A 22,808-nucleotide genomic window follows, 5' to 3' on the forward strand; every position below is an offset into this window, starting at 1 on the left:
CAATTTCTCAGGGAATTGCTCAGATTTGTTAAGTCTGCAGTCAAAAGTCAATATTATTGAAAATCTCAATATGAACGCAAACATTTCTCATCAAATCAAGCTTATTTGACCTCCAGACTCTTCATGTGTCTCAACAATTACACTCTCATGTGATTCTCTTTTATTTCTCGTCTTCAAATCTCATGAGCTATGAAAGAGAAACATCTGAGCAAACATTTTCCTCCGCGAACACGCTTGTGGTGATTTCTGTGTACTTGGGTAGACAAAAACAAAACCAGTTCCTCTGTCAAGTGAATGAATGTGAGACACATACAGTATACTGCACATCCAGTCAGCTGAGCGTCAAGCAACAGAAATGTGTAAAGTAGGAACTTTATTAGTCCATTTTATATCACACATGTTGCCAATCGTTATCATTTTCAAGGAATTTCTCATATGTTCTGCATGATAGTTGTGGAAGATGATTTTGTGCCCGTGGACCGCAGCTCCATCAGCAGCAATAAATCTTCATCTTTGGCGTGTGCTGACAGGGTGTCGGGATCAAAGCCGGACCACAGCAGAAGCGGGTCACTTTCTGCAGAGTTTCAGTCCTTCATCTGTCCTTCCATTCTTCAGTTTCAAAGACTTAATGGTGAAGTCTTTCAGTCTGAAGTACTGCAGCAGAGAAGAACAGTATTTCCACTGATTTGGGATCAATTTTTCAGCATCTCTGTACTCTATGGCTGGGAAGCTGGCCTTCAAATCTTTATCTTTTTTCTTGAAACCTTCCTTGTAAAATCATCATTAGTAATATTTTGAATTCCCATTCAGAGTTTCCAACAGACAATCAAAGAGAACATTCTTTAAATAACTGGATGATACTTTGTTTGGAAACTGTCCTACAACAAGTTTTTGCCATCCTGTCCTCCATATACTGTAAATAAATGAATGATCAACAATTCAACATACTGGAGATATTTCTGAAAGGTTGACCTGTTTTTTATGAATCTCTGGTTGATCTCATGTTTTTGTAGTTTTATAACATTTGCAAATCGCAGTTTTTGTGGGCTGGAACACTTTGTTTTTTGTTTGCAGTGCATACACAGTTGCATGGAGCTGCACGTCAGCAGTGTTTTCTCCAGAGATCTCCAGAGTCCCCGATGCTCTCCACACAATCCAGTTATTCACAAAATACGATTCACGAGGCAATGTGAAAAAAGAGCATCGCTGTGGTATCGACAAAAGCCACAAAATCGTTACTCTGTCTGCGTTGTGGGGAATCGGTGCGCATCGACTGTTGAATTACGCAGTGAGACGCGCGCAACACTTCTGAGCAAACCTCAGCACAAGTAGATAAAACGCGTTTAGACCGAAGTGAAGATGTATTAATAATAATTGTTTATCGTTGATGACGATCTCTTCCGACGTTTGAATACATTAAAAGTCTTCTGGGAAACGAAACGGGGTCGTTGAAGCTGGAGCGCGCGTAACTCGAGGAGGTTCACATGCACGATGATGAAGGCTCGCTTACGTGCTTGACCTGTTATGACGATCCTATTTAAAGCTACTGCATTGAGGGAAGACAACAAAACAACTAGAGAATTGATTCAGGACACTCAACAAGTCCAGCACCGGACGGACCCACTTCGATCTCGGGCTATTCCCTCGCTCACTTATGGACAGCTGGTACTGTATATAAATACAGTATCACAGTCATACACTCAGTGGCATCTGTGTGCAGTGGACGTGACGGGGCAATGCATGCAGACTTCCCAAATGTGATGCGCACCGGCACCGCGCTCAGCTGCTCTAGTGCTGTTCCCGTACTTTTGCTCATTTGAAAAGATGGAATCGTTCGAGGTGGCAGTAAATGGTGTAATTCACACAGAAGATCCTTTCTCCGGACCCCTGACACATGTAGAGCCCTGGAACTATACGTTCTTAGCTGTTTTAATGGTTATTGTGACGACTTTGTCTCTTTGTGAGAACGGCGCGGTGATGCTCGTCACCTTTAGGTTCAAGCAGCTGCGACAGCCTCTGAATTATATCATTGTCAATTTATCTCTCGCTGACTTTCTCGTGTCCTTGACTGGAGGGGTAATAAGTTGTGCCACTAACTACCACGGATATTTCTTCCTGGGTCAATGGGCTTGTGTTTTGGAAGGATTTGCAGTCACATTTTTTGGTAAGTCATGCAAACTAGGTTTATATATTGCCTTGTTTTATATACTCTAGACCTATATGTTAATGTTCAGAAACTCTGTCGTAGTCTGACAAACTCTTTTTAATAGCGCAAAACCAAATTGTAAGTATGGAGTTGATACTATAATGATAATGTTTTAAATATATAAATGACTGTAAACAAAACGTGATAGATGAATAATCGCAGTAGTTTGGCATGAATTCTATTTGAATCTCTATTACATTACATTCTGTAGGATATCGTTATGTATAGGCCTACTACATATGATCAACGAAAAAGGAGATAAGGCACACATTAAAGTTCATTATCATTTATAAACTTACAGATGACTGAAGCTGTGATGCTGGTTTTCAGGAGTTTGCTGTAGTATCTTCAGGGTGGTGACCGTGATTGTGAAAGCTGGATCAGACTATCAGATAACTGTAGCAGATGCATTATTTTTATCACCAGGGTCAAAAGTTGATGTTGATTTTCTGTTTGACGTGAGATCATGTATCACAGCATCAGACGTACAGTAAAGCTGAGTCAGTACATCAGACAGAAAAATCATAATAATAGTCAATTGTTTAACTCATACAGAGGCTCATTCCGTTAACAATGAAGGAAGGACAAAAACAAATCATACATCACAAGAATTATTCAAATGAAAAAGCTTATTGAAATGAACAAATAAAGGATTCATTTACCAAAAAATGAAGATTCAAATGATCCTCATGTTGCACCGAACATGAATGACGTTATTATTATTATTAGGTATTTCTGTGGAAAGAAAATGTTTCAAATGAATGACAGCAAATGACTGAATTCATCATTTTGGCTGAAGTGTCTCTTTGTCGCAGAAAGCAAAAGTTGCTGTTTATATCAATCATTATTTTATAAATGAAGATTTGACCTCAGATTCTGTAGACTGAAGATGATCAAATTAGTAAAAAACAGAATGTTAAAAGAGATGAGCCACAAAACAACAAATGACAAAAGAACTGAATAAATGTTTGACAGAAGTCTCTTACAGCTCAAGTGTTTTCAGACAGGATGAGTTCTTCTCTCTTCTACTGTAATTATAAGGTACAAGTTGTACAGGTTTGTCAGAGCTGTCATCACAGCATGTTAACAATTCATCATCAAAATCATATGTTTGTCTATAAATCTCTGTCAATCTCCAGGTATCGTGGCGTTGTGGTCTCTAGCCGTCCTGGCGTTTGAGCGTTATTTTGTCATCTGTCGTCCTCTGGGGAACATTCGTCTGAGAGGTAAACACGCAGCGCTGGGTCTGCTGTTCGTCTGGACCTTCTCCTTCATCTGGACCATACCGCCCGTGTTGGGCTGGTGCAGTTACACCGTCAGCCGCATCGGAACCACCTGTGAACCAAACTGGTGAGAAACCAAAGCAGTCAGGAACCACAGCGTGTCTGATCTCTGGTCTATTCTGACAGTTCTACACAGCAAAATCGCCAGTGTTAAAAAGGGTCAAATGAACTCACACAGTGTTTATATAATCCACACTTTCAGAGTGTTAATTTGACCTTTTTTAACACTATAAGTTTTAACGTGTACACAGTAAAATCGCAACACACACACATTATCTACATTAATACAAAGATAATTACAGCTTTAACAAGCCTATCAGTTATACCTGTACAGTTTCAATCAGAATGTCCATCAGTGTCTGAATCAGACTTTTTATTAAGATGAGCGGTGAATTTTGAGTGGGTACAATGTTTTTTTTAAAGAAATATGTTTGGCGGTTTTTTTGCCTTCATTTGAGAGTCAGTGGTTGTAGAGAGGACAGGAAGCGTAGTGGATGAGAGAGGGGGGTAGGGTCGGGAAAGGACCACAAGGCGGGATTCGAACTCGGGTCGCCCGGAACGCACCGGCGCCATATGTCGGAGCACGAACCACTCGACCAATGAATTGTTATTATTATATTTTCTACCATAATATACTAGAAAATAACTGAGTTTGGGGCTTTAAATCTCCCATTGTTCTTCATATGCAGATTATCCAAATGTCTGAGAGTTGTTTCTTTTTCAAGAAGCAAGCGCTGCAGAACTTGGATCTTATTATATCTTGAGTTGTTATCACACGGACGGTTTTATTTGAGACTTTTTGCCTCATTGGGCCAATTATCTCTGCTCAAATGTACTGTCCGTTTTCTACTAATGAGACTCTTTTACCCATGCGTGTCGAGCAGGATTTACCACACGGTGAAACTTCACTATACCTTTGACATTTTCATCCTCAGAGCTTTTGCCTCAGATTTTCTCTGTTGTGCTGATGGAGCCGTTTTAAATGTTGTACAGTACACAGCGTTTCTGAGCTTTAACACCCGCTTGAACTTTATCACCTGTCATCCTCCTGTAATCTCTAAAGTGACGTGACTGAGATTAATACGTTCACATCCACAACAACACATCGGTCAGCACATTAACCATGTCAATACAGGCTCATTGAGATCTGATTCAAGATATACACTTTCAGCGAAGTGTATATATATACTGTATATTTCATCGTCAGAAGATCACGCTATGTTTATGAAAGCAGATTTATGTTCATAAACCATGACACAGATGACATGTCCCTGTGCAGGTATTCCGGCAGGTTCCATGATCACACCTTCATCATCACGTTCTTCATCACCTGTTTTATTCTTCCGCTGGGTGTGATCGTCGTCTGTTACTGCAAACTGCTGAGGAAGTTGAGAAAGGTCAGTCCGCACAGAACATCTGTCACACTGCTGTAACATTCTAACATTGCTAATTGCTAGTGTTAAAAGTGTCTCTCAAGCCTGTTAGTAAGCTGAATGTCATGTTTTAGGATGTCAGTAACGGTCATATCATAGCAGCCACCCCCACTCAGTATAACCATGTTGTATTTGGATTATTTCGTCAACACAGATGTGTGTTGTCAACACTCATACACACCTCTGCAGGTGTCTAACAGTCATGGGAGGCTGGGAAATGCCAGGAAACCTGAACGTCAGGTGACCCGTATGGTGGTTGTAATGATTGTGGCATTCATGGTGGCCTGGACTCCGTACGCTGTTTTCTCTGTCGTGGTCACCGCCCATCCCAGCATTTATCTGGACCCTCGACTGGCAGCTGTCCCAGCGTTCTTCTCCAAAACAGCAGCGGTTTACAACCCCATCATTTATGTGTTCATGAACAAACAGGTAAATTATATACTCCTGTAAAACGTAGCAGAGCCTTAAAGAACCTAAAGAATTAAAGTCTAGTAGCAGAGCGCTATAGAACCAGAGACCTTTATAATGCATGTATAAAGAGCCTAAAGTATATAAAGTAGTGGCAGAGACCTATAGAACAAGAGTGTATAACAGCAGAGCCCTATAGAACCAGAGACCTTTATAATGCATGTATAAAGAGCCTAAAGTATATAAAGTAGTGGCAGAGACCTATAGAACAAGAGTGTATAACAGCAGAGCCCTATAGAACCAGAGACCTTTATAATGCATGTATAAAGAGCCTAAAGTATATAAAGTAGTGGCAGAGACCTATAGAACAAGAGTGTATAACAGCAGAGCCCTATAGAACCAGAGACCTTTATAATGCATGTATAAAGAGCCTAAAGTATATAAAGTAGTGGCAGAGACCTATAGAACAAGAGTGTATAACAGCAGAGCCCTATAGAACCAGAGACCGTTACAATTAATGTATAGCAGAGCCTTAAAGAATCTAAAGAAAAAAAGTGTATGCAGTAGTACCAGAGAATACCTTTAGAATAAGAGTATATAGCAAAAGAGCCCTACAGAACCAGTGACATATGTATATAGCACCTGAGCCATATACAACAAAGTCTTATAGAATTAGAGTATATAGCAACAGAGCCTCTTAGAACCAGAGAGATGTAGAACCATAGACTGTTACAAGTAATGTATAGCAGAGCCTTAATGAATCTAAAGAATAAAAGTATATGCAGTAGTAGCAGAGACCTACAGCACATGAGCCGATAGAACAACAGAAAGTGTAGAAACTGACCTGTTGCCATGTCTTCTGCTTAAGACTTAAGGCTAGACTAAAATGAATGTGTGACCTGTCTTAACTGAATATAACTTGCCCAGAAATATCTTAAAATATATGAGTGCCATTGTTTTGTCTCGAGATGCACACCAGTAATGTATTCTTCTAAGGCATTTTTATAAAAGCGACTTAAATATCTTCATTCAACTCAGGCACAGTCCTGGCTTAAGCTAAGCTGTGTCTGTGAAACCGGGCCAATATGTATTATTTTGAGTAGTTATGGGAAGTCCAGCTCTTTTCTGCGAACCGGGTCTTTCGGACAGTTCGTTTCAATGAACTGGTTCAAAAGACCGGTTCACCGATTCTTTTACGCCGTGACGTAATGACATCACTCGCCCTGGCGTAACGCGTCAAGTCTTTGATCCCGGCCGGCTGGGATGAAAATTAGTGGTGGGCGATACTGTAAAATTTAGTATGGATCCGATACCAAGTAAATGCAGGGCCAGTATTGCCGATTATACTTTTAAAAAGCATTCACTTGAACTTACATTTACTTTCCTGTAGATGAAATGTCATGATTTATCAGATGAATGCATCATTAATACGCTAAATCTGAATACATTTTCATGACCACTAAACCATTTTGTGATTTGTGCTCTTAATGTGCCTGTAGGCTAATTCATCATGTAGATGTTAAAACACAGGACATCATTTAAACCAAATGAATCTATTTATTTAGTTATTTATTCCTGTAATCGAATTTGCAAACATGAACTTTGCACCAAATTATTACTGGAAATAGTAACAATATCAGATTAACAGAACAGAAAAACGATATTTAACAAAACAATTTCTCATTATCCCAGTACTACTTCTCTAGTTTTAAAAAAACCCAAAGTGGACAAAATTATTACTCAAGAACAAAGATTTTAAAACTGCTTTTCTGTTTTTGTTCAGTGTTGTTTAGACAAAATAATAGAACAAATTAACGTTTCCCTTTCATTACACTTTTTTAAGTGAATTTATAAACAAAGTGCACACAATTGTTTGAGACACAAAGTAAATAAAGTGCTTAAATAATAAAGTACTTTCAATCTTTGGCTTTTTACCCCCAAAGGCCCACTGCCATACATCGCAGTTCGCAGTGTTTTTATTCACCGAGGTGATAAAACTCCACAGATGCTCCTCTTCTTTTCGCCGGCTGCAGCGGCGTCTGCGTTCCTGCGCTTGAGTCACGTGATAGCGGACTACAAAACACAGCAGGGCAGGGAGGAGCAACGTGTGCAAAACTAGGTGTATGGGAAATAGTTTTTCTTCATTATACAATTATTAGCTACATTAGTAAATAAATAAAATCAGTAGTAAAAACTAAAAACACATTAGTATCGATATTTTTATGTTAGGATCGATCCTTTTCGATACAACCTCAGTATCGAAAGTATCGATACTTCAGGATCGATCCGCCCACCACTAATGAAAATACTACACCAGTGGTTCTCAACTCTGGCCCGCGAGATCCATTTTCCTGCTGAGTTTAGCCCCAACTCTGTTCCAGAAGTCGCTGATTAGCTTCTTCAGGTGTTTGATCAGATGCGTTCAACTTAATGTGGGGTTGTGCAAATGTTTTGGCACATCGCATTAAAGTACCACGAGAGCAATTCAAATGCATACGGAGCAATCTGCACTTGAATCGCTATCGCGGTACTTTAATGTCATACACTGATAGATTTGCGCAGCGCCGCATTAAGTTGAACGCATCTATTCCTAAAGATTCTGATTAGCTTCTTCGGGTGTTTTATCGGCTCATCGGTTTTCAATCGAACGTGTCCGACTCCGAAAGAAACAGCCTTTGGTTCGTGTACTGCTGAATCGAAAGCTGTTGCAACCGGCTCTTGACTCGAGAACGAGAACCGCTCTAGCCGGGGCACGAACGTAAACGGCGCTGCAGATCGGTGTACATACAGTGATACAGCAGTAATAAAGTCCTAAACATCTTTCCAGTGTGTTTTATAGTATCGCACCTCTGATGTTTGATAAAATATCTGACTAAAAGCTCTTTATTCGCTTTAAAAATGACACACATGCGCAGTATCATGGGTTCTCAACGGAACGTGTCCGAAGGAGACGGCTCTCGGTTCAGTGTATACTGGTGGGCTGCTGCAACCGCTCGTGCTCATTACTTCCCTCTTCACCAGTTCAGTACTGTGACTAACTCGAAATAATCACAAATGACTTGAATTACTCGTTTTCCCTCTAACTGAATAATAAAACGGTTTAAGTGCTTAGTGGAGACGTGAACTGTTTAGAACGGTTCAGTCTGATTCACTGAAAAGAACCGGCTCAAAAGAACGATTCATTCGCGAATCACTTAAACACATTTGGAGTTTTCTGCACTGAAGGAACATCTAACGCTAAACACTGATCGAGTGCCTTTGCATGTGTGATTGGTAAACTGAAGTAAATTTTCATCTAAAGTAGGAAGGTTTACCGTGTCCCACTGATAAATAGTTTCGCTTTCAGCTGACAGAAATACCAGCAATAGATGTTCCTCAAGCCAGATGTTTGTGAGCATCTGTGAGATGACATCGGTTGACTAGATTTGACATATTTGACATAAATAATAGAAATTAAATATAAATAAATACCTCCGGTTGTGGATCAAACCGGCTGCAGTCAAACAGAAAGCATAATGAATTATTGAGCAGTTGTGGAGGTTATTTGATGTAAACTCGGTTTGGCAGCGAGCTGTCAGTCAGATGGCTGAACTGGAACTGTCAGTGTGTGTGCACAACTCAAGCCGAGAGAAACACTGTGACATCTGAATTCTGTCCACAACCATTGCACAATATTTAGCCAACGCACAAAACCATGTCCATCTCTCCATGAAGTCTGAGGAACCTCCAAAAAACGACTATTGACAGGATATAAAATAAAATATCAAAGATTTGTCTGCCAAGTAATGCATGGCTAAAATGAAGAGAAATGAAAACAAACCTGTGTGTGTGTGTTTGGCCTTGTTTTTATATCCCGATGGGGACCTAAACCTGATCACACACGCAAACTCATGGGGACTCCTGTCACAAAATTGAGGTCCGCATGGGCAAAAAAGCTTTCTATGATCTTTAGGGTTAGGGGATAAAATACACAGTTTGTACAGTATGAAAACCATTACGCCTATGCACTGTCCCCACGGGGATAATAAACCAGACGTTTGTGTGTGTGTGAACTACATTGTGCAGATTCGTTATTTCCCCGTTGAACCGACCGCAGCAAATTCTCCTTATTATGTAAAGTTCAATGAGCAACAAGCACTCTCATATGTTTTAAAGTAAGTTCTGGAGAAGTACACTAATGAGTGCTAATGAACAGTGACAGAACAACAGCAGGTCAGCTGTGAAACACTCTGTTAATGTGGAAACAATTAATGATTACTTGACAATTATGACCTCATCATGATGAACTACATTTACACGAGACTGAACACACATCCAGAAATACTTTCAGTCTACTTTTGATCCACTTTGAGTGCCTTTGAGTGGCTTTGGACTGTCAAGTACACTTAGAGGTATATTTCAAGTGTACTTTAAAAGTGTACTTTCAGTAACTACACATGTGCTACAAGTGTTGAACTAGTAAAGTATTAGTATTAGTACTCAAAGTTTGCTACTGTTACATTTAAAAAACTTTGACTAAATAAGTCCCAAGCAGTGTTGCAGAACAACACTTTCAGTACACTTGATATTACGTTAGTTCATGTAAAGCTCAGAATAACAGAGTGACTGAATATTCTAAGTTATTTCATTAAAGCATATATTGCAAAAGATTGTGCTGATAAAAATGTCTTGTGTATTTTTAAGGTGTCAGTGCTGAACGCAGCAAAAATGAAACAGACTCAGAACTGAAACACAAATAAACACAATCTACATGAGATGTGTGAAAATGTCTGTATATTAAAGTTAAGGAACGCTCACGTGTGATGATCTGCTCAGTTTAGGAAGTGTCTGATTCAGCTGGCGAGCTGCAGAGACATCAGCACCATCGACGGAAACGTGAATCAGACCACCGAACGTGTGGGACTGACCAATGAAAGCCACACAGGAGAGATGTCAGCCATCGCCGCCCAGATCCCAGCGGCCGGACCCGTTCAATCCAAACCTGAAGAACAGCCCAGCGAATGTAGCCTCTTCGGTCAACTTCCCATTCCTGAGAACAAAGTCTGTCCCATGTGAGCACAAACGCACTCCACGTGACTTTTCTAACTAATGTACTGAACTTTGACATGTGCAGACATTCATATAGTGAATAAGGTCTTACAGCAGAAGTGTAAGACTGTTGAAGCATCATTTACCACAGAAAACTACACAAAACTCATCAGTCTACTTTAAAAAGATCATTTAAAGAGCCCCAATCCAGAAACTGCACTTTTATATGTTGTTTGAACATATCTGTGTCAGGAGTGTGTGTACAGAACCACGCTAGAATGATACAAATACAGCCCTTCATTTTTTTAAAATCCCTGATAAACCTCAACAGACCTCTTGAAGGAGCTGTTGGCATTCTCTCAGTACCTGACGTCACATTGATTGAGCCCTCGGCTCTCTAAATCCTTGGTGTTTCCAGTCTGACGTCATCACGCGGCCGTGTTATTTGCCATAGGTAGTTTAGATGGTTAGAGTTAGGTTAGGGTAAGGCTTTCGTAAGACTCGAAACAGCAAGTATTCAGTGAAAAGCGACGGATCTGACTCAAAACACCAAGAGCCTCGAGCCCTCCCCATGACCTCTGATGGACTCTGCTGTCTCCGCCCTCCTCGAGTTCTACACTGTCCGCCGTTGTTTTCATGTCGGACTACTTACAGTGAGCTACAAGAATGTTTTGTGAGCAAACAAGGTGTTTTGTTGTTGGAGGCAAGGCCTCTGAAGACGCTGCGGATTCGTTTTATTTCTCAACGGAATGTGCAGAAGACATCAGGTGACGTCACTTTACACCGTGCTGCTTCACAAACCAATGTTAGTGAAATGCTGGATTCATAATGGGTCATGTTTTCCCCTTTTATAGATATGACGTGTTTGTCCTGTGTATTGTCACTTAAAAAAAACATTTTGCATGTTGTAAAGATATAACGCGTTTGTGCATTCACTCAGAGAGAAGGCATTCCGTTTTTATAGATATGACGTGTTTGGTTTTTTTAAATGTGCAAATGTGCACGTTGTAAAGATATAACGTGTTTGTGTATTCACTCAGAGAGAAGGCATTCCGTTTTTATAGATATGACGTGTTTGGTTTTTTTAAATGTGCAAATGTGCACGTTGTAAAGATATAACGTGTTTGTGAATTCACTCTTAGAGAGCATGTTTTCCGTTTTGATAGATGTGACGTGTTTGTCCGTTCACTCAGAAACAGTGTGTTCAGTTTTTAAACAAACGATACGTTTGCCCTGTACTTTGACTTATCTTTAAAAACCAAACACATTGTTTTCTATAAGAAGTTTCTCATTCACTTTTTGTGACTATTCTCCTCAGCACAGGCTCACACATCCCTGCGCTTTCTGCTGGAAAGGGGGCGGAGACCAGCAGCTCATTTGCATTTAAAGAGACACACCAAAACGGCGTGTTTTTCCTCACAGGCAAAAATGGACATTTAGGGCACAGTATAATAAAAGATCTGTGGTGTATTTTTGTCAACAATACCGGACAACCAAACGGGGCAAAACACAGGGCTCAAATACACAGGGAAACAGAAACAGGTGCGGGACTAATTAACAACTATGCAAACTAATGAATGAACACAGGCAAAACGGGAACAGAACAAAACATAACAGAACCGTGACAGTTTCGAGCTGGAACTTCATAGACACATTCTGTGGACTCCTAAGATTTATATTACATTTTATAAAAGGCCTAGATTTGGGGCCCTTTCGAGATTTAACCACAGCAAGGATGAAGTTAAGTTATGACGTTGATATGCAGCAGCACACAAAACCTGATGACTCACTATCACAAGTGCCAACGACCTGCACATCATACTGAAGGTGTTTCACTTTCAGCTTCAATGATCAGTAGTGTAGTAGTGAAAAAAAGTGGGATGAAAACACACTCACACATTATTCAGTGTTGGCATCACATGAAGAACACATGCCAGTTAAAGTCAGCGATTGTGCCAACACTTTAAACATCCTCTGTCTCTTTAACCCTTTACACACTGAAATCCACTGCCATTTATCTATGAATTCAATTAAAATGAATGAAACATTCTGTTTTTCAACACATTATATGATGACACACACACCACACACGCACGCACGCACACACACACACGTGCGTGCACGTTACTTTCTACCTTACCTTTCTATTCTGGGATTTATCAGGCACTTCTTAACGTCAAAACAATTTCTACTACAATCAGGTTCTATTCTACAGTATTTTTCATCAAATATCTGCTGTCTATATTTTGCATTGCTGAAGTAAAGTCATATTTTCAGAAGCTATAGGAAACTTACGCCATTAAAAAAGTATTTCTGTAAATAGTCCATACTGAATGTGACTAAAATCATCTACTTTATATTGGAAAGTCAGTACTCAATAAAACTGTGTTATATATATTGTCTTTCTCAGTGCTGGAATTATTACTGCACACACTATCGGTCCCAAAAACTGCCAAAACTTTGTCCCTGTTTGACAAGAGGGTTTTCCAGTCACTCACACAAGAGTTTTAGTCTCGCCAGCCAAAAGATTGATGATGACATTATTCTGCTCCAGAACTGCAGTTGTCTGTAATATACAGTATATTGTCTATTTTAACAGCCTGCCACCTTATAACGCTTATATTTTCTCTTATTTACACACTTGAATTGACAGTTTTTTTACATTAATTAATTAAAAATTAAGGTAAAATGTTAATAAAAATTTTTAAAAGTGTACTTAGTACTTGAACTGGAGCAGTGTTGGGTGAGTTTCTCTGAAAAAGTAATTAATTACTAGTTACTAATGACATATTCAATAGTGTAATTCAATTACTGTACAAATGACTCTCTCCAAAAAGTATTTAGTTACTTATTGCTAATTACTTTCTGTATCCTATATCAACCTTAATTAGTTAAGTGATTCAAGGATAGACATGAAACGGCTCTTTTAATTCATTCAAATAAATAATATAAAACTAAAATCCGTGCTTTATGAATAATTCTCACATCTGTATACTTTGGGCAGTTAATAAGAATACTTTGTGTAATTTATGTGTGAGCAATAGTGGAATTGACATCTAAATTCAAAGTCTAACTTTACATAAAGTATTTAGTTTAATTACATCAGAAGTAACTGTGATTAAATTACAGAAAAATAAGAGTAATCCCTTACTTTACTTTTTCAAGGGAAACAGTAATTAAATTACAGTAACTAATTACTTAGTAACTAGTTACATTCAGCACTACTGTACTGGAGCATTATTTCATCAGGGTACATGTGAATAATCAAGCACACGTGAAGTACAGACCAGTGTTAATTTCGTTGACGAAAACTATGACGAAAAGTATTCGTTAACGACATGTTTTCACTGACGAAAACGAGACGATAACTAAATAAAAATGAATGCATGATAACGAAAACTGTAATAAAAATATACTGACATTTTCGTCAACTAATAAAAACGAGACGAGAATATTCTTGTCCCACCTGGCGGACATCAGTTTGCGCGCATGTGCTCATCTCATATAAACGGTAGAGAGAAGTCTCTGGGAGAAGGGGAAGCACACACATGTATTCTGTGTCTCCACGCGGGTTACAAAGCGGCTTATTTTCTTCACAATCGCCGGTAAAACGCCGCAAACTTGAAGCGCGACTGCAGGCGAGTCACCCCGAAACACATGACGATGGAGCTCAAGTGTTTTTATATGCGCCTATGTTAACTGAACACGAGCTGCTGCATAACGTGAAATGCAACATAGAGTCAGCCAAAAGAAACCAGCGCTGTCCTCTACTGATGATAGAAGTGATGAAGTGAGTCGAACTGTACATTAGAACCAAATAAGTAACATGTCTGCATGACTAAAGAAATGTAATACAATTTATATGAAAGCTATTCTCATTCATTGCTGTATCAGGCAAAGACAGTGCGCTCTTTCTTCGAAGAGACATGCCATGAGCCAATAGCCTTTGAGTGTGAGCCGTGTCAGAGCGTTTCATTGGTTGAATGAACTGAATGAACACGCCCTACTTACGAGTCAATTGAGTCAAATGGGATTGAATGAACTGGAACATGTCGTTCATGGTCTAATATTCTGTGTTCCAACAATGCAAATCTAGTTACTGAAGTTTTCTGAAAAATAAAGGTAATGACCTGGTTTTATTTCATTCTAAGGTGAAGTAAATTATGTCAAAACAGTTGAATCTTTGTATGGAACATTTAATTACGCCAAGTAAATGATTTAAACCATTTAGATTTTAGTAGACTAAATATAATGTATATTTATTCGACTAAAATGTTTTTCATGTTTCGTCGACTAAAACTAGACTAAAACTAAAATGATGGGGATGACTAAAATGTGACTACCAGTGTTAATTTTGACAGCGAATTTTGATTTAGTTTTACAGACATCACACAGGTCTATGTGCTGCTGGAACATCATTAGGACTTTTCCTCCGGCTTGTCCTATTTAGTCCACACTTCCACAGAAACACACAGTGCCCAGGGAAGATCACACAGAGAGATGATAAATTACTCTGCACGGACAAATCCACTCCTCCAATTCACCTCTACAGCCCAACATCACACACATACAACCTTAACAAAGACCAGTGAACAGCACAATCTAAAACACTCCTATCACAGATTACTTCAACTCTGCTCAGACTACACACACATAAACTTTCATGCCTGTGTGAACACAGAAGAGTCACATGTTTTCCTGCATGATGGCCGTTCGTGTGAGAAACAGGCTTTGGATGTGTCAGTCAGTATTAATAGTTCCGATCAGATGTGTCGGCTGTACTCTACGTGTATCGCACTAGAAACCACTCAGACGTGTCTCATAATCCAGCAGAAATCAATGGCAAACGGTCACCTCCACTCTAAAAGCACTCATCTACTAGAGATAGATAGCTGGTTTTCCTCATATCATGAAGAACACAAGTCCAGAGTTGAGCTCGGAGCTGGCAGGAGGACGAGTTCATATATCAGATTTCTTTTTGCTGTTAGTATGATAAATGAATAGAAGGTGATGAAGAAGAGCGTATACAAACATTGCTTATTTAATCGAATCCCTAAATGTCTGTCTCAATGATTAGAAAATATTTGAAGGAAGGATTCAATCCAAACCATTTCAGTCTGTGAAACACAGAACCCGGCATCCGCACTTCAAAAAGTGACTTTTCCAGTACAAATGTCTAAAAATTCTTGAATCAAGATGCATTTTCTTGATGAGCAAAATGAGCACAGAAAATAAATCTTGTTTTTAGACAAAAAATATGACATTTCAGTGAATATTTGCTTAACCCATTGGCAGAATTTTTTTGCTTGTTTTAAGCAAATATACATTAGCAGCTGTAACCGGAAGCACCTCAGGCTCTTTAAATGTCATTTAGTGTTTCATGTTCTTTGAATGGTTTGGACACACTGACCTGATTCGACTTCCAAGCCAAACTGCCTGTGTGATTTCTGTAAGAGACGCAGAATAATGAGCACATACCACAAGAACAATGGCTTGATGTCATTATATTAGATAAGCTACATGTCTTCTGATAATATTCTAATATTGCACAACATAATTCATGAAACTCATATAGACACAATCACATACAGTAAGTTTTCAGACTTTAGTTTTACAAGTGTTGTGCAAGATTGAACTGAAGGCGCCACGTGATGCCAACCATTTGTTTCACAAAAGAATCTTTGTTGTGGTCAGGGTTCTTTAGACTCTGAAAAGATGAGAAAGAAATACTTCTTTTAAGAACCTTTGACTGAAAGGTTTTCTATGAGATTGCTGTGAAGAACCTTTTGTTTCACCTTTCATTTTAGGAGTGTTTGGTCACACTTTAGAATAGGGACCAATTCTCATTATTTACGTAAGGAATAATTGACGACGGGCCGTTCAATTATCGAAAGTTAATGCACACCCCGAGGTGGTAATGCGGCCACGACGCGAAGCGGAGTTACACCTCGGGTGTGCATTAACTTTCGATAATTGAACGGACCGGAGTCAATTATTCCGCTTATACCACGGTCACAACACCACAAGACGTTGTTCCGATGTTTTATCTCAAGACATTTGTATGGTATTTGTCCCGGAATGCTCTTGCTGGTAGGACTAATTTCTTACGCATCTCATCTGAAGGCGTTGCTTGAGCTGCATATGCAGTTTTCCGAGAGCGAGAGGAAGACAGACAGTGCACGTGCACCCGCATTTGCTTCACTGAGAGTGAAAAGACAAGTATCTATATTTGATTTGTTTTCGTCGTATTTAACACCCCTGTCGTATAAGAAAAGTATTAAGAGAAAAAAGTGACACGGAGGTTTCTGCGCCAGCTGCGGTTCTCGCAGTGGCATAGAAAGCTTCCTGCTGTGTGTTTTAAGTCCCGTTTACCCATTCCACAGATGAATTTAACATGTTGTTGTTGTGCTTCGTGTTTTATCTTTAACCCGCTGATTGTGTCATGTAGTTTGCCGTTACCTTTGATATAAGCTTTAGTTTTTCATCTGAACAGTCCTGTACAGTGCTCTCGCCATTGTTGTTCAAATGTTCATGCTGTCCATAAATATTAATAGTTATTTCTTCTCAGACAATGGAATTTGCCAGTCACTTTGTCTGTTGTTAGATACATATTCACTGGCGGACAGTAGGCTAAACTTGGCGAAGTGATATGGAACTGTAATGCGGTCAGCAGACCTGGAACACCTTCATAGGTGTGCGTTTAACTGAAAAATAATGCACACCCGTCGAACGTTCGTCAGCCAATCAGAATGAAGCATTCAACAGCCCGGTGGTATAAGTAAGGGATAATCCACAGATAGCTGTGTGTTAAAGGGTTTTAATGCACGACGTGGAGGCCAAGAAGTGGTTGCCTCCGCGAAGTGCATTAAAATCCTTTAACACACCTCTAGCTGTGGGCTGGTGACGGGCAGGTGACGGGAATCAAACACTAAGGGGAAGATTACGGGGAAATAAGGGGGCAGGGCTAAAAGACACAACCGGAGGACATGTGGCACAGTCATAACAAAGGCCACGTGTCTCCACACAGAACACAACAAGCACTAAAGACATGGTACTGTCACGACTCTGTCAACAGAACTAGAACACTCATGACAAAGAGGACAGAATCATGACAGTTAACAGCTTCGACATTCAGAGATCAATCTGTCTGATCAGAGAGAGGATGAATGTTGTCGTCTGTCCACTGAGAAAACACCTTTGACTTCAGCATCATCTCTCAATGCCTGCTCAGAAATATTGTCAAACAAACTAATCAACAAAACACACGTGTATACTACATAAAAATCCTTATGTAAAAAATAAAACGGATAAATTGTGGTCTTCACACTGATAAAATGAAAAGAACATGGAATATATTTCCTGTTTTACATATACAGAAGCTACATCATTTTAAGCCATGAAATATGTGCTTATACTACACTTTTACAGTCTCAACAAAAGCCATCAGCACACACTGTACATTGACTTAAAGATGAGGTAGCACACGCAGTTTCTGCCAATCTCATATTAATCTTGAGTGCCTGTAGAGTAGTATTGCATACGTCGTATCTTCGAAGAGTATTTAGTTTGATCAAATTTATAAAAGACAGATTTCCGGAAAAATATGAGCTGCTGGAGGTGTGCAGGGGTATACAACTACAGCACGAGCACACAATACATCATCGCATTAATCCCTTCGTGTTGTTTACATTATGCACGTACACGCCGATTGCCAACAAAACACAGACATATGACTTAATTTGACTTACTGCGTGCAGTTCATGTCCGGCATCTTTTAGACTGGGACGGCTCCATATATCAGATTCAAACCATCTCCAAATCCAGCGTTATATCCACCGTTTATTGAACATTCATCACCCAAATGCAGTGAACAAACAAACACAGCTGACCTTCCGTCAGCCAAGTGAAGCGGCATTGATGGGCGTGCTGCCTTTTCTCACACTGGCAGGTTGACGCATGATCGCGCATGGGCGGGCTCTTTTGCCCACTGGTTGGCGTATGGCTTTTCCGGGAGAATGGCCAATAAACAGAATAGGATCCCTGTTATGAAACAGGGATCCAGACTTATAAAAAACTTTCCGAAACAAGTTGGAGTGCTGGGGGAGTGTATCCAGCACAGAAATACTACGTCATACGTCCAACTTTTTAAACAAGTTGACCATGTTAAGCAAGAGAAGCCAGCAAGTTCAGCTGTGTAAAGAAGTCAGAATGCATGACATAGCATGTTAGCCAATCTTTAAAATATGTCTTATTTTACCTTCTACATGCCATATGAGGTGGGTGGGGCTAAAACAAAGTTGTGGATCTTCTGCAGAGGTGGTCTTTCGCATTTCTATGACGTCATAGTCACACACGTTTCAAAATGATTGGTATTCTGACCTTGGTTTTGATGAAAGCTGTTTTTGGAATATCAAGGAAGTTCTGAGTTCTGAAATGTACCGGATATTTTTATAGTATAATGACCTTTTAACTGTCAGAAAAATCAAGGAAAATCAGAAAATGACTTCACAACCCCTTTAAACTCAGTCTAGAGCTGATTTGAACCCTCTGTTCAAAGACAGCAAAAGACAACTTAAACAAACCTCCTAAACCTGTTAGCTGATCTCTGAGGTTAGGTCAACTAACATCAGGTGAACCCCATGACCGGCCAGACCTGTTTAAACCACATAAAAACCCCACGAGACTGGTCAGAAACTGTGTAGAATGTGATATTGTGTCTTTTCAAAGTCCAGGAATAGGAATATGCAATAGTGGCTGTATATTTTATGTATGAGTTTCGCGGCAGCGTCTGTCCACGGTTTTCTCCCAGTATTTGCTTCAGGATGTCTGGACAGAGAACAGAGACGACATGAATTAAACATGAAATAAGCTCACAACCTCTCACATGACTTTACCAAAGCCTCTTTGCAAAGAGGACAAACACTGAAGATCTGAAGATACAGTATGGACTCAATCTATCCATCCTCAACTAACTAACTACTTCACCCTGTAATACTGACTTTGTAAGCACATTTCTGCAGAGTTTATAACACACATGAAGCTGAACGCAGCAAGTGAAAGAGACGTGAATGACACACACACACACACACGCACGCACGCACGCACGCACGCACGCACGCACGCACGCACGCACGCACGCACACACACACACACACACACACACGTGTCTGGTTGACTATCCCCGTGGGGACAGTCCATAGGCGTAATGTTTTTATACTGTATATTCTATCCCCTATCCCTAACCCTATCCCTAAACCTAAAGATCATAGAACACTTTTTGCATTTTTAGATTTGTAAAAAATATTGTTCAAACATGAACACACACACACGCACGAGATTTGTGATTTGAGATTGTGGCGAGACGCTCCGCTCAGAGCGCTGACAGATCAATCCTGAAGCTTCATTACTGCATCGAACATTTAAAACCGAGACAAAGAGCCAATGACTCACATTCACTAACAACACACAATAAATAACAGCCAGTTATCATCGATTACAAGAAATGCAAAGATAATCACAGAATGAGACACTTGACTGATATGTACTGCTGACTGTTTGTGTTTTATAACGATGACGTCCGGTTCGCTCACAAACAAAAAACACAACAGATATTTTCATTCTTAACGAGTCAAGAAAAGACTTCATTCATCACAACAGAAGATTAAACCGCGTGCAGTGCATGTGGGATACACTACAGTCCAAAAGTCACGTGATCAATATTACTGTAATCATGAATGTCATTAAAACTACAAAGCTAATTTGAGTTATTTAAGCAAACACCTTTACATCAATATTCAGATTTAATTTTGTTAATAACTGCAATCGTCATTTTTTTAACAACAAAAAGCATCACTGTGTCATAATGAAATCACATGATCATGAAGAGCGTGAAGTTATGATCCTCTCCTACAGGCAGAAGTAAAGAGAACTCGTGTATGAAAACGGCAGACTGTAAACACAAGATGAACGTTCATTGAAGGAAAACATTCTTTGAGTCATTAGGAGACAGATTCTGAGAGATTCTGATGGAAATCATTTTAACTAGAGCTCTTCTCCATCAGGACGTGTTCCTGTATTGGATGCAGTGTTCGGTGTAACTAGTTACTGTAATTTATTTACTTTTCCCTTGAAAAAGTAAAGTAAGGGATTACTCTAATTTTTCTGTAATTTAATCACAGTTACTTCTGATGTAATTAAACTAAATACTTGTGTAATATATGTGTGTGCAATAGTGGAATTGACATCAAAATTCAAAGTCTAACTTTAAAATCTGTGCTTTAATGTATAATTCTCACATCTGTACACTTTGGGCAGTTAATAAGAGTACTTTATGTAGTTTTATATTATTTATTTGAATGAATTAAAAGAGCCGTTTCATGTCTATCATTGAATCACTTTACTTATTACTAATTACTTTCTATATCCTACATCAAGAGATCTAGAGGGAGTAATTTGTACAGTAATCTAATTACACTATTGAATATGTAAGAAGTAACTAGTAATTCATTACTTTTTCAGAGTAACTTACCCAACACTGATTGGATGTCAGAGGATTATAAAGGACGTGAAACCTCTGATGGATTTCTACAATCCTGATGTAATGACACAAGACCGCGTGTTTAATAGAAATGAAAATAATGAGGTACAGCAGAGGATTAAAGATCAGATCTGACCGTGTGAATACAAGTTCTGATGTAGAAAATTACAGAAGTGCTTTTATTTGATCTCTCTGTCTGTGTGTGTGTGTGTGTGTGTGTTCAAGAGAGAGTGTTACAGTTAATTGTGTGTTTGTGTGTGAGAGAGAGAGAATTTGAGTGTGTTTCGTGCCCTTACAGAAAAGACACATGAAATGTGATCACGTATTGAAATGTGTGTTTTTTGGAACATTTTGGTGTGACCCCATGTGAAACCCATGGGATGACATGTGCAACGTGGTGATATGTCTCCACATGTGATCACATGTTCTGATGAACACAAAGAAAGATATTTTGAAAAATGTTCATAATTCTCAGTTCCGGGACATCATTCACTACCATGGTAGGAAAAACGAAATGGTAGTCAAAGGTGCCCAAGAACTGTTTGTTTTCTTAAATTCTTCAATTATCTCATCAACAAATGTATACAATTTTGAATCATGTCCCTGAACTGAAAATGGCAAACATTCTTCTAAATATCTTCTTTTGTTATCACCAGAACAAAGAAAATGACACAGGTTAGAAAGAACCTGAGGGTGAGTAAATGATGAAAGAATTTTCATTTTTAGGTGAACTTTCCCTTTAAAGTTGTGGTTTCATTTTTCAGACGTTCTCCACATCTAAAATAAAGCGCATCTGCTCATGAAGATGTAGACGACAGACAGACAAAACAAAAGAATATAATCAAATGAGGAAAAGAAATGGATGCGTACCACCCGTGGACACTGGCACAGGTCCCTGGAGACGCAGCTCGGGTGCAATTACCAGCCGCATGGTCACCGGTGTGTCCTCGATGCATCATCAGGTCCCGCTCACTTCAACTCAATGACACCCAACGGATTAACAGCCCACCTTCAAGATCTGCCCTCCAAACGGCCCGGACGCATGTCAACATGATGCCGCTGGAATAAAAACATCATCAGTTTCCACCTCATATCCTTCATCTATAAATCCAGTTGAGTAGTGTCATTCATTCATGCGGTAACATTTACTGTAAACCTTCTGAAGTGCAGCGTGAAGATGCTGATCTTTTGGCCATGACTTTCTTTTTTGGTTTTGATGGGTTGCTTGAATACAATCATTGCACAAGTATGTTTTTTTCTCCTGAGAGAGCACTTAGCAGTGAAAGTGTCTCGTCCTCCAGGAACCCTGAACCAGCCGATGGACAAGAGTGATGATGCTGTCATGGTCCTGCCTTCTTGTTCAGGATTTTCTAGTCTTGTGGCAGGATCGTGACAGACCCCTTATGTTTAATGTGAGAAAGTCATGGGGTGTTTGCCTTTGACAGCCCATGTGCTTTCTCGTGTCTCGTCATTGGCCCCGCCCCTCTCGTTTCCCGTATTGCTTCCCTGCCGTGTTTCATTACCCTCGCCTGCCCTGTGTTATCGTCCCTCGTTTGTCTTCCCTATGAAATGCCCTCATGTTTCATTGTCCTGTGCTCGGTGATTGTATTCAGTGTACCGTGTACTTATGTGCTGTTGTACTTGCCTGTATGTGAAGAGTCTTCGTAGTTTGCCCGTGTTCCTGAGTCCTGTCTTGCCTGTGGATACGTGTTGTTATTTACCCTTCCGTGTTTTGTAAGACGTTGTGTCGTGTTTAATTTTAGTTATTTTTTCCTGCGATTTTGCCCCCTCATGGGTGTTTTGTTTTTTGTTCAAATAAAGTATTTGTTAACCCCTTCACCACCGCCTGCCTGCAATTGGGTTCTTCTCCTCGCTGTCACACCTCCCGGTCGTGACAGATCGCGACAGATGCA

The 22,808-nt window shown here is 39.6% G+C and overlaps 1 protein-coding gene across 2 annotated transcripts; it reads left to right on the plus strand.

Moving 5' to 3' along the window:
- The first annotated feature begins 1,155 nt into the window (after nt 1-1,155).
- valopa (vertebrate ancient long opsin a) lies at nt 1,156-22,083 on the plus strand. Of its 2 annotated transcripts, XM_057342748.1 has the most exons (6): nt 1,156-2,164; nt 3,346-3,556; nt 4,769-4,886; nt 5,112-5,351; nt 10,146-10,381; nt 21,660-22,083. In XM_057342748.1, the coding sequence occupies exons 1-6, from the start codon at nt 1,825-1,827 to the stop codon at nt 21,679-21,681; spliced, it is 1,167 nt and encodes a 388-aa protein (XP_057198731.1). In that variant the 5' UTR covers nt 1,156-1,824; the 3' UTR covers nt 21,682-22,083. The 2 variants fall into 2 exon arrangements, with proteins under 2 accessions (XP_057198731.1, XP_057198732.1); XM_057342749.1 differs by lacking the exon at nt 21,660-22,083 and having other exon boundaries at nt 10,151-10,360.
- The last annotated feature ends 725 nt before the right edge of the window (nt 22,084-22,808 follow it).

The sequence above is a fragment of the Triplophysa rosa genome, linkage group LG9 (genome assembly GCF_024868665.1).
Source record: "Triplophysa rosa linkage group LG9, Trosa_1v2, whole genome shotgun sequence".
Classification (NCBI taxonomy): Eukaryota; Metazoa; Chordata; class Actinopteri; order Cypriniformes; family Nemacheilidae; genus Triplophysa; species Triplophysa rosa.